The sequence below is a fragment of the Antedon bifida genome, chromosome 9, assembly GCF_963402885.1.
Source record: "Antedon bifida chromosome 9, ecAntBifi1.1, whole genome shotgun sequence".
Classification (NCBI taxonomy): Eukaryota; Metazoa; Echinodermata; class Crinoidea; order Comatulida; family Antedonidae; genus Antedon; species Antedon bifida.
Genome location: NC_136234.1, coordinates 7,010,270 through 7,024,496, shown reverse-complemented (window position 1 = coordinate 7,024,496; position 14,227 = coordinate 7,010,270). Strand labels below are relative to the sequence as shown.

The following is a 14,227-nucleotide window of genomic DNA, read 5'->3' as shown; positions in this document are numbered from 1 at the left end:
TGGATCCGTACCTGATTCGGACTTCAAACTTAGTGCAATGGATCAAGAAGCCATTTGTTTGATGAAATCTTACGATTTTTTTCGACAAATCAACAGTAAGCATGAATGACCTTGCTTGACAACGAATAACCGAATTTGTGCTCCATGTGAAAGCGTGCTCAATGCTCGCGATATTGTCCTTAGGGCGCCGGACCGAATCCGGGCCCGATGTGAAAGAAGCTTTAGATTAAATCATTAATTGTAAATCAAATATAATTATCTGTGGTCACACTGTATCCGGTTTAATTAATATTTAATCAAATTATAATTCAAAGTCCGCATCTAACATTTGGTCATATGCTATACAAATAGTTGAATGTCCTACAATTATCCCAAACTGTTGGCTCATTTGATCAAAGTTTATTGACACCTGTATGCTAATTAGTAATAGGACATCCACTTGGATTGCATTGTTTTACTTATTAAACAGCCTATTCAAAAAAGATTTTTAATCTTCATTTTTCATGTTTTTGGGGGAAAATACATCTTTAAAGCTCTGTCTACACTACAGTATCAAACTAATTTGTGCCCAAATATGGTAGTGATATGACATCATCATGTCCATATATGGGCACATGACTTTTTTTTTTGTCACATAAAGTTTGTTTGTGTAGACAGAGCTTTAGTAATATTTTATGTTAGATGATAATTTGTGAAAGTCCATCCATATGGTGTCAGTGGAAAGTTTTGTAATGTGCTAGTCCATCGATTGGCAAGAAGATTGGTAATGAAGGGCAGATGTACTGTATGTATAAATATAATATGTATCACTGGGCGGTATATAAAGATAAAGTTGACACCACCTTGGTTTGATATCAAGAATTAGTCCAATCATTTTTGTTTAAAATATCGGTGACCAATATTATGATGATTGAAGAGGTCGCTGAGGAGCGTCTACGTACACCTGCTATTTCTAATATTACCTGCAAATTTTTCATGTTACAAAAGGTTTATTGAGAAACGTACATTAAGATTAATTACATATAAACCAATAGTACAAAATACAGGATGATCAATTATTGATTCGAACTGAGGAGGTTGTGGCGGTGGAGGGTAAATGAATTATAGCAATCAACGGAAATGAATTTATCTCATGAGTTGATGAAGTCAAAATAAGTGAATTTACTATGTTTTCGCAAACAAACCAGCTGCTGTGAAAAGAATCGTGCAAGAACACCTGCTGAAAGCGGAAAGGAGCAATAAAGGAAGGGGAACGGTTTCGTTGTTGTCAAGGTTGTTTCCCAGGGTTACAGTTATAAGTGATATATAATGGTTCAGGCTCATACAACTACAATAATGCGTAAGATAATGGTTTGAAAGTATAAAATCGATCGTAAGTATTACATTAAAAACAAAAAAAAACATTTTAACAACGCTTTGAAATAATTAAAGTGTAACCAGTCGATAGGATTCTACTGTATGGAATTGTGGGTAGCAGACGGTAGCATGGAATTGTGGGTAACAGACAGCAGCATGAAGTCATGTTGCTGTCAAGGCAGGTGCAAACATAGGGTCTTAGCAACAACAAAGTATTGACATGACAACAATAGATTTGAAATCATTACCATACATAAATATTAAATGAGAAGATCTACAAATATTCAGATGAAGGCACTTTTGAAAGGTTCAAAAAGTAAAAAGGCCTCAAGAAGGAATGTCTCTTCTCAAATTTATCCAACATGATGGATAAACAATTTTTTGTATAATTTATCATGCTTATAAACTAAATCTCATTTGGGGTTTAGGGAGTGGTCAGTTGAAAAAGTCGTGAGTTGCAACCCTGGAGCTAGGTCAGGATTGAACCTTGGGATTGGAAGGCAAGCACGTTAACCACCAAGCTACAGCTACTCTGCAGTTCAATATTCTGTTATTCTATAGTTATTCCTTTGTTTTATTACACAAAATTGCTTCTAATCACAATGTGTCATCAACATAGAAACATTGATTTTACGATAGACTTCCTTGGTCATATGATTAGACATAAACGGGAAATTGTCAGCCAAGTTTAATGAAATCATTACTCTTAGAAGATGAGATAACTCATTATGTGGAAAGTCCATGCTAAGTCTGACAATGTCAAACAATCTATACCACATAGTAAAAATGTACTTCGTATACAGATCATGTATTTTATAATATTTTGTGGTGTGTGTGTGATCATAGGTTTATAAAATAATTTGAACAAAACAGTCTAAAAAAACATCCAACAATATAATCCCTCCCTCTACTGATGTTTCCGAAAATAGTTAATAATAAAATTGATTTTTTTTAAACATAAAACTCCCAGAAACCGAGGAGACCAAAAATAAAAAAAACAACAATAATCCCTCTACCAGGGTTTTGAGAGTAGTCGAATCGGACTGTCGAAATTGCTGGAGTAACACAAGAATTTTAACAAATTGATAATAAAATTGATCAGAGATTGTTCACTCTACATAAAACACCATTTTCTACTATTATACCATATTTTCTTGTAACATTTGCTTTTGAAAATGTGTGAAAATTAAAGGTTACTTGAATACTCAAACACATAGTAATAGATAGGATAATGAAATTCTAGACTGTAAATTTCTCAGCTAATATTTTGTTTCTTCTTCAAATTCTTCTGTTTTTTTTCTGTAGAATCGTTATCGTGGGAGATATCCTCCGCTCATTCTTATTGACGTATCGACAACATTTATCAAGATTATAGGCAAATCTTAGATTATCTTAAGCGTATCAACTTAGCTCTACTTTTTCTACATATACCCATTAAACATAAGTATATGGAAAATGTTATATTCATCCGAGGTCAATGACTCGGATGACTAAAAACTAGTTTTATTAAAGATGTATTGTCCCCCAATGAAACAAAAAAATGAAGATTAATAAAATCAGACATTTTTAATGGCTATTCACTTCCGTATACAAAAACGAACAAAAGTCACTAAAAAGACAAAATAACAGTTAAATTTAATCAAACCCCATTGTCTAACAAACAATTTGACTACTCTTTTTTATTTATTTTTTTGTTGTTATCAACACGACTGTTCTTCCTTCTATTATATTTTAATTGGTTAAATAGCACATGAATCTACTGTATTATTCTGATCAAATTGTAGTACTATTACAGAGGGAGCTATTCATTTTATTGGTATTGCTTGTGAACATACAAATTATTCACAGTTTTTGTAAATGTAATTACTATATTTTAATCATTGTATTAATTAATCATTATTTTTAATATTACTAATTTAAATGGTAATATCATATACATATTCAATTTATAAAGAAATATTAAAATAAATAGAGTTTTTATATTATTTATAAGATTAAGATTTGGCAAAGAATAAGTTTATAGATGTAGGCCAGCGATACTTGCAAAAGATATCGTATCTGAATTTAACAATTAATTAGACGCAAAATTAGAGTAAAGACATTTAAAATGATGAAAGGAAGATAAGCTTAGAGAACGTGATCAAGAACGAGATGGCTTGATGTCGACGACAACGAGACAAGCTAAACTCATCTTTAAAACAGCAATAATGTCGGCAAAGATATCTCTGTCAATGTACAAAAACTAATCATGACTTCTTTGTACAAATAATTAGTTATCCGCTTGGTAGAGCGGATAACTCCTTGTTACTGTATGGGATCAATATTTTTTTTCTGTATTATTCTTGGATCCTTCCTTCCTTTTTGTGAGTCGCGTTTCTCTAAAATGTGTAAACATAACATTTCATAACTTTGACAACATATGGGCATTTACGTGAAGTTGTGCACCTCCTATTTTTGAATGACGTCATAGTTGCGCAACGTGACTTACGCGCAATTTTATGAATTTCAATGATTGATTATAGATTAAAAACCAAAAGTCATTTAGTATTGACACTTTGACAAAATTTAAGTCATATCAGGGGCAAACTTTCTACGGATTAAAAATGGCATGTTTCACAAGAAGTTACGCGCGCACGCGCATTTAAAATTTCAAAATGCGCAAAATTAATTTCTAATCAACTTTTTATGCGTTTCTTGTCATTTTGAGCATGTCAAAAATTCCCACGGGCGCGCAATTTTTTACGCACGCGGTGCGCACGTAGCGTTAAAAACATATTTTTTTCTCTTGAATTATATTTTTCAAGTCTTTCCTAGTAATTTTGAAAACAATTTAGACCTTTTCCAGTTTAAATAACGCCATACGAACACGTTGAATTAGACAATTCGTGCGCGTTTTTTATGAAAAAGCTTAAAAAATCGTCAAAATTATGTCTTTTTTTAAACAGTCATAGTTTCTAAAGTAAACCGTGAACCGTTTATTTTTATTACAAAATCTAGAAGTTGATGAGTTGTAGATATCGGATCATGCATCGATAAGGCTAAAAAAACATTGTGACGTCATCGTATGGCCACACGAATGTAAAATATAGGATTTTTGTCTCTTTCGTTATTGCTCATCACATTCAATGGAGCGCATCACGCTTATCTGTATTCCTTTTTCGCCTAAATTTATATATTGTGTAGGTCAATCAACTTTCTTTAGCATGAGATAAAAATATTTTAATTTTTATGACGTCATCATGCCTAAAAATTTTAATTACGTGGGTCATTAATTTCATCTTTACAGTAAATTTTAATCTGTAATAGCTCGTAAGAATAAAATGTGATAATCACGATTAAAACGTTTTCTGGAAGCTATTGGATTGTAGATACGAATTCATGTAAACATTTTGCCAATCGGATGTTGTGACGTCATCATATGGCCAGTTGAATAAAAAAAGTCGTATTTTCATATTTTGCGTAATAGTTCATCACATTTAAAAGGGTGCGCATCTATATTTTACGTATTCAAATTTCTTCTACACGTTAATATGTTGTTCCTGAGATAATTTCCTCCAGAAATTGCTATTTAAGTGTTTCATTTTGATACCGTCGCCATGTTAAAAATTGGAATAAATGGCGGGTCCCGTAATTTCACCTATTCTACACTGTATGTAATATGTATACAGATTATACTCTTTGCATGTATATACTATATGACACAAATTGACAGAATTCAGCACTAACAGCATATCATATTCTTCAGTTCTTGTCATAATGCCATAATCTTTATCTGTGTGCAATATTCCAACGTATGACGTGCACGTGGCGTTTGTCGTGGTGCGGATAACTAACTCGTCAAAGTGACGAGTTTCATGTCTAGTGTTTAAATTCTGTTTTCTACGAATCGGATGATTGCTCTAAATTGTTATTTACCGGCAATAATTACTAATAGATAAAAAAAAATAATAAAGATTTTGAAATTAAATCAAATATATAGTTTTAGGAAACATGATATGGGTCAGCTCATAATAAAACGTCTCAAGAAAGGAAAAAGAAGACTACTGGACTGGTCCATTATCTGGAGAGGTGGCAATTAAATCAATCTGCGTAAAATATAAGCATGAGATTGGAACAGGATAACACTTGGTCATATATAATATTATGCCTATCAAAACCTGAGCTGCACTGACGAGATCTAATAAGATGGAAACAGTAGGCCTGCTTTCTGCAGACTACATATATATTTTCTAAGAAAACTTAATTTTACTAAACAATCTAAAATAGCAAGTAAACCAACAACACCACACAATTCTAGATAACATCTAAAACATCGCTTCATTAAGAGATCCTGGAAAGAACTAGTTTTATGTGTTGACAAAAGAGAGCAGATTCTAGGAATATGTATCAAATTGATTGACAATTTAAGAATTATCACACTACACAAATCTTGTATAATGAGTAGAGTGCTTACACTAGCATTTGAAACTAATAAATATCAACAAGCGTTGTTAATTACACTTGGATTTCATTATCATGTCAAACAATGTGTTGAAGATACAAAGAAAGCATGTTTAATAAACTGTTTGATAATTGTACATCTTGCTTAAGAAAGAAATAAAAAAATTAATTAAAAATAAAAATATTCCATAATATAATACTTAATAGTAAACAGTTTAATATTCATCCAATCAGACTTTTAAAACATAATGTATAATAATTCTACAGATCAATCAATTCCTCAACTTACCCCTTCTCTCTCTTGTTCAGCTAATTGTAATGAACATCTTAATTCAAAGAGTGTGTCTCCACCAAACATAACCCCAATAAAGGCACCATCTTTCTTTAAACAGTTACAAATCTAGAAGAATTGATAGTATTTAAAAGACCTCTTTACCACTCATATATTATAATCTGTCTTTCTCATCCAAAACAGTGAGAAACTCACCAATTATAAGATGGATAAACTATAATTACAACTGTTTATCAGACTTATTAAGGTATCAAAACATGGATATGGTTCATTTCTTGACTGTACAGTAATTATATTGTTTGAATGTTTGCATGGCGAAATCAAATGTTGATATAAGGTTTGAGGTACACCACGTATATTTAGAACTGTTGAGTTTTTAATCTGTTAAAAGATTGCAATGGAAGGATATGTATGGTATGGGCAATGAACGTCAGACCATGGAGGAAAAAATAAAAGGAGATCTCTCAAGATCGTTTAATGTTTATAAACAATTGTAATCCAATTTTCCCCTATGCTACAACGTAATACGTCAGATTTGTACTCGCGAATTTATTTTGTCCTCCATGGTCAGACTAAGTGGATAAAAAGAACAGCTAGATGTATGTTGCAACATTGTATTGTACGTTTTTAATTACATTTGCCATAATATCATCCCTTGTGTGTAAACAATTACAGCTTCCCATGTTTTTTCAATACAATGTAATCTTCAAAGAGATGTATACTAATGGTTGTCCAGATCATTCACCTTCTTGTCACATCCCAAACAAACATCGCAAAACACAAAAAAAAACAGATTTTCAAAATAGTATCTACTCTCTATTTTCCATTCTCTCATCAACATTGAACTGTATTTAAACCTCAAAACAACATTACAATCTAATATGTTACTATTTTAATAATAACATCAGGTACTTTGGATGTGAATACTTAAGGGATGGGGAAAAACAGCTATTTTTTAGTACAGCTCCTCAAACAGCTTATTTCATTTCTCAAGATTAATTATGATCTCTCTAAAAATAGCACAGACAAAAATTGGACTGAATGATTTGAACACAGAAAACTGGTTATAAAGCATGTTACCACAAAGCAATTACATTGTACAACTTGCTTATGTTAAATCATAGTAATCATGTTAAAGGGTAAGGATAATAGAAAGCGTACAGATTTCAATTTTCTAGAGAGTATTTAACGCTTATTGCAAATACTCAAATATTGCAAAAAGGTGAAATTTGCTTTGATTACTAGTAGGCCTAATTACATAAATTATTAATTTTTACTTGATGCCAATCAAAATTGAAGTTAATTTATCATCTAATTATTACTACTTTCTGATTGAATAACCCTACCTTTGTACTACGTATTAACATAAGACAGAGGTTGTTAGTATGTACTTACTTGAAGAAGAGTTCCTGGTAGATTGTTGACCCAGTGCAAACTGAAAAAAAAACATTTCTTCAAAAGTTCTTCAAATTCTTCAAAATCAAATTTAAAAAATTCAAATAAATCAACCTTATCATTATATATACAGAAGAATAATATGACTTATAACATATGGAGTATTTAATTCCATTTTGGCGTAATCTAAAACCAGCTGCAATTAAATCTTATGACAGCATTCATATCTAAAATTAATTGTGTATACATTTCATAACATTAATTATAAAATTAAAAACAAATCAAATAGTAATAAATTAATATTTATAACAAGAAAAATTGTGAACAGTACAGTTTATTTGTAATGGTTCTCATTATAGAAAGTTGATAAGAAACCAAAGGGTATGTGAGCACTGCATTTTATTATGAAGCATCTGTGGTCTAATGGTTATGGCGCTCATCGTGTCAGCGAGAGTGGAGTGGAGTGGAGTTGTGGCTTGGTGGTTATGATGCTTGGCTACCACTCCAAGGGTCCTGGGTTCAAGTCTCGTCACATGTCAGGATTTTTTCTAAGGACAAAATTACAACTCCACTCCAAAAGACTTGTAATAAGACTTTGTTTATGTGGAGCATCTTGTGTATATGTTTGTCTTGTGAACCTAATGATCAGCAATTGCTGGATGGATCACCCTCATTAAATATGGTAAAAAAAAAAAGAGGTTGTAGGTTTGAGCCTCATTGGAGACGTTTTATCACATGATCAATTTATGGGACAATGTGAGCTATGCTAGGTGGAACACTGTGTTAACGGTCATTTACACCTGTTCCAACATGGTTCCAGTAAGGCAGCAAAAAAACAAATCGACCGCTGATGTTTCGTTATCACTACGCTCGACGTGGCTGTGCACCAATCGATATGTGCATGGCCGCATGAAAAACGAAAAATTGATGTTCGATTTGATTTTTTGGCGCTGGAATAGAAGTGTTAAAGACCCTTACACAGTGACATGTTAAACACTGAAATACCTAATGTTTAAATCTGAACACTACTGTACACTTCATTTTTAATGGTCCTCTTTATAAAAGGAAATGATGAGATAGGATGAATTAAAATCCATGAATTTAATTGATAATGGTTTGGAAACAATTCCTAATAATAGAATCACCAAAAAATATATGTAAACAAAGTAATAAATCCAGTTTAAAAAAAACCAAACATGAACAAGTAACCGAATAATGAAGATCTTGACCTTACAAACCAAGGGTTAAAAACAATTGATCTTGTAAAGTGATTTGTGTTTAGATAAAATACAGAAATCATTAAAAACATTTGTTGTTTTTTTTACCAGTGTAACAAAACTAATGGAAAGTAAAGCAAGTACTTAAATTCACATAAAGTAGTCTTTTATCTCAAATTACAATTTAAAGATTAAATATGCAAATTTTGTTTAAATCGCATTTTCGCTGTTTATCAAACTAATGGAACAAGTCTAGCAAATATCTTGTTTTGTTGACTGCAATTGCAATTTAAAGCTTAAAAATAGCGAAGTTTCCTATAAAAAGTTTACTTATAATTGCTGGTATTTAGACTTCAATTAGAGTAATGGAAATGATGATAGATTGTTTATTTTCACAATTCCTACAACAAACATTGTTTTGCAAAAAGGTGTATTCTATGAAAATATTGATTTGCTAATTAGATAAAACTAATTATATTATTAATCAATTATTAGTTGTATTATCAACAAATTATGGATTAATACATTTTGTGCGATTATAGTTCGTAAATGAATTCCTCTAGGAAGACATATTTTAATTTTTTTTAAATAATGTTGCCATCTGCCCTTAGATTTTATCAATCTAAAAAAGTATCTAAAACACATTTACTGGAATAATAGAAATTTAAATTTGAAACTTGTTTATGTTCTCCTAAAATTCACAATAATTCTCTCATTAATAATAATAATAATAATTTATTAGGAAATGACACCTTTGCATCGGTGGCACACACAGAAGTGGTGCATCCAATTTAACATAATACATCAAAACAATACATTATATGACGGATACAGGTTCTTAAACTATTTGCAAAAATATAAAAGAAAAATCATTATCAACATGGTAATACAGGTACTGTATTAAATTGTCTTACAGTGTCATAGGTTTGAGTTGATAATTTTAAAAGGTATATAAAAATAAACATTGTCAAAATAAGAATTTAGAATGTTAGAATTAGAATGGTGACATCATTAATTTGTTTCAAATGCAATTGTTGCCCTTTTAATAAATATTGCATTATGTTATTATAATCAAACAGAACATTAGCATTGAATATCAAAATACTAATAGATTTGTTGATGTCTATTTTTATAGCTTTTTAGAACATTTAAAAAATATAATTATTATCTAGAGAAATGAATTTCTGAAATTACCATCACGATGTATTACAATTAATGATGATTTATTATAGGATGACATATCTATTGTTAAATGGCTGTTTCATTCATTAGTGCATGTATAAGTTTTAAATTTAAATTACTGGAACATGTTAGTCAAAGATATGACATTTGACATTTAATTACACAAAATAACAAATGAGTATTGATGGAAAGGCTAATTGTGATTACAATAATGAAAATGATGATAGATGCTACTGTATCTATAATTTGTACTGTTACATAGGAAAATAATTTGATACAGGGTCACATATGTATCACATGTGAGGCCTTGTGTGAATGTGTAAATTATTAATACTGGCATTGCATGTGATAACATTTTAAGGAAATATAATATACCATTTTATATAACACCTAAATAAATTCCTGTCATTTGATTGGACGATTGTGGGTCACATGGCGTGCAATAGTATGCACTATTAAACGATCGTTTAATAGTACTTTTTTAAACATTTTGTGTACGAAAAAAAAAACGTTTCGCGGATAAAAAAAAATTTAGAATACAAAAATTACATTGAAATACAACAGCGCCACTTGTCGTCCTGCCTCTGTTTGTAAACACCACCGCGAGATATGTAAAAGCAGCAGATTTTTGTGTATGATTTGGAGATATATATGTACTAATTTCATTCAAAAAGGCATTTAAATTAGCTTTAGATCGTTTTTAGGATTTTGATTAATTAATGGGGACATCCCTACAAGACGTGGAATCATTGGAAAAACCATAATTAGTCAAGATAAGTTCCAATTGTCTGTCGAAGTTTTGCCTTTCAGCCAATCTAGTACTACTGCACTAGGTCTAGCCTAGCCAGGCCTGTTAGTATTAGGCTAGGCCTAGCCTAGGCGTTTTAGCCTTGCTAAGCATAGGATTGTTTGGTTGTTTGTTGACATAATTAACACTAAAGTAGGTGTGTTTATAAAATCCATACAAATATAACATTTAATATTATAATATTAAAAAACAAATGTTACTGTTTTAATCAATCTGAATGAAATGTAGGCCTCTTGGCTAGGGCTACCTTATATTTGATTCAAATGACAGGAATCTATTTAGATGTTATATAAAACAAATAATGAATGTTTAATATTCGTGTAATGGTACAAATAATGGCATTTGGTGAATGATGAAAGTTTATATCAACTCGGCGTTGCCTCGTTGATATAACCTTTCATCATTCACCTCATGCCATTATTTGTACCATTACACTCATAAAAATTCATTATTTGTATACTAGTCTAGTATATTACGATTGAGTTCGCTATTGGAGTTCCCCAGGTCTAGTATGTGTGTTATTTTCTTGTTTGTATTGTACATGTGAAATCCGGAATGCCTATATATTTACATGATGTCATATCACTACCATATTTTGGCCATATCACACACTTTTTTTGTCAAACTAGTTTGATAGTGTAGACAGAGCTTTAGTAGATTAGAAAAATCTTCATTTAATCATGTGATGCTCTTTCAACCAATCACTAGACAGAACCGAAATATAATATAAAACATACCTGAGGTTACTAATAACAAGATCTAGTGAGTTTTCCTGAAATGGAATGAATTCCTCATCTGCTTGAACTTTAATCGTCTTCACATCTTCACAGACAAAACTTTGAGTCTACAAAATAAAATGAGAAACTTGTGTAACACTATCAAACTTGATGATGATGATGTCATATCACTACCATATGTGGGTATATCACTACCATATTTGGGCACATCACACTTTTTTGATAGTGTTACTGTAGACAGAGCTTTAGGATGATGTCAAATAAATATCATTACTTAGATTTGCAAATAAGTATTTTAAAAACAGAACATACAGGGCCTGTTTCTATTGACCAAGAGAACACGGTTTTTAAAAAACGCAATCGCGGTCTCAAATTGACCTCACCTTAGAAGGTCGCGAGCATCTGACTCTCTGTGTGGATAATGAAATAATTACATAATCAACCACGAACTATCACTAAATGAGAAACTGATTTTAGTTTCAGTAAAAATTAGGCTGCAACATGATTCTGGTTTCAATTTAATTTTCTAAAAGAAATGATCAGAATAATGAGTGAAAAAATACAAACTTCCAAATATTGGCTTGGAGTGTAAAAAATGTGTTTTTGAATTGATTTAAATTGCATAGGAGGCATAAATATTTAAAAAAGGAAAACGCATCAATCAAATCATTACTGACAGACCAGAAGACTAGCGGGAAAGAGCCATAGAAGCGGTCAGCACACATAACAATGTCTCCGGCAAATGAATGCTGCAACAGATTATTTCTATTCAATGAATAACATGGTTTTAAAAGCTAACCTGCAAAATGCATTCCAATTTCAATTAATTTCATGATCTTCTATCTTGATTGATTGATTTTAATGTTCACTACATCAAAATGTTAAGGGGCTTAATTGGAATAGCTACAGATATTACCACACAAAAATTCCTTGCAAATAAGATTTTATTGTCAACTTTGACCTATAAATATTAGTGATGACATAAAGAAAACAAGAGCAAGCAGAGAGTTGCAACCTTCACCAACTTAAGAAAGAAGAGAAAAAGGATCAAGAATCGTGATAAAGATTCGTCTTTGACGTACAACCTAAAAATAGTTTTTAAAAAGTGGTCCAGAATTGGATCTTGGTCTGAATTGACTCCAAAATGGAGTATTCGATGATGATGTGTTTAAAATGTGGTAAAGATCCGTCTTGTAGTTAGTCAAATAATAAAAAGTGATCTAGATAGAATTGGGGTCCAGATTGCCTACAAAAATGGAGTCTTCAGTGACCACATATTTATCTGTGGTTTAAATTTGATCCATCTTTTAGATTTGACATTATCCTGCTAACAGACAAACAAACACACCCTAAGTAGAGGTATACTGCATCAAAAAAACTATTTTTCTACTGTTATACCTGAAAAAACCTATTTATCTTTTGATTTAGAAATGATACAAGACTAAGGAGATTATTTAGGATAATTTAAAAAATTCAAAAAGGATTTGCGTTGTGTACTCTGTAATCTAATCTGAATCATATCACCTACAAAATATTCATTTATTAATGAAATGAAAGCGACTGGTTCTCAAATGACCAGGTAATTAACGACTTTGCCTAAGGCTTCTACTTTTAAATTATCCACTATCAATATTAATGAAAACAAGATTATTTATTAGTTTTAAACTAATAAACAGATAACAATGGTATCCTTTTACTAGTTTTATTAAAACGATGACCTAGATAACTTAAGTAGCCTATATATATATTTGTTATAAATAAATCTATTAATTGAATCGGTAACATGACTGGTTACATTTTAAAGGTCCATGTGGAATACAATACACATTACTGTACTCACATTGGAGTAAGAAAATCAACAAACTAAAGATATCCCTATTTATGAATGGTATAACCCACTTGGTAAACTAGCCAATCAGAGATATATAGAAGTTTAAACTTTAGTATAAATTCTTATGGAATACTTTATAAAATGTCCACTGTTGATCTGAGCATGTTCCCCCAAGCTGCATACTATTACAACTTACTGTAAGAGTTGAACCAAGAACTCTTGTATTGATAGGTAAACTTTTTAGTCAAAATATCGTGTCATAATTTCAACTTTGGATGTTAAATGAATTATAGGAAACAAGCCAAAAATGAAAAACTGTAATAGACTATTAGAGCTTGATAATGAACCAAAAGTGGTTTTCCCATTTCTATAACAAGTCATTAACGTTTTAGTAGAAGGATTAAAAACGCAAAATCCGCAAAGCTCACTCTATCATAACGACTAAATGCTGTCACAGCATTTAGTGCATATAAAATGAAGCTTACTCAACGCCGTTTGACAACGAGTCACAACGAACGAATTAACAACACGAGCGCTCTCATGGGGAGACCGAAATGGATTTACGTTCGATGGTGGTCCCAGCAGCGATACTGAGCCGGTACGATAATCCATACAAGTTTGGACGACATTTTCTCTTACGTGGTGAAAAGAAGTGATGGCGACTAACAGGTTGTTAGCTAGCCCGAGGGAGACAAAAACAAACACAAGGATATGATGTACACTAAACACTTAAATTAAAAACTTGATTCGCAGTATTATATGATTTAAAAGACAACTTGTAATTATAATCATTTTACGTATGCATAAATAAGTAATGTAATAAACAATTTTGGATAATTAGAAGCTTTTATTAATACAAAAAAAACTTGATTTAAATAAAAAACATTATTTTGTACTTTTGGTTAATAAAAATCAATTTCACTTTCTTTCATATTTCAAGGTAAAAAAACATTACATTCAACGTTGAAG

At 31.1% G+C, this 14,227-nt stretch overlaps 1 protein-coding gene across 1 annotated transcript in view; it reads right to left on the bottom strand.

The window, feature by feature from the left end:
• LOC144852443 (arginine-hydroxylase NDUFAF5, mitochondrial-like) overlaps positions 1-14,227 on the bottom strand; it is a 45,650-nt gene that overhangs the window by 16,776 nt on the left and 14,647 nt on the right. Inside the window, exons 6-8 of the mRNA XM_078710248.1 lie at positions 11,428-11,534; positions 7,484-7,523; positions 6,086-6,196 (exon numbers count right to left, since the gene is read on the bottom strand). Of these exons, the coding sequence (XP_078566374.1) occupies positions 6,086-6,196; positions 7,484-7,523; positions 11,428-11,534 (258 nt within the window). The remainder of the gene's footprint in view (positions 1-6,085; positions 6,197-7,483; positions 7,524-11,427; positions 11,535-14,227) is intronic.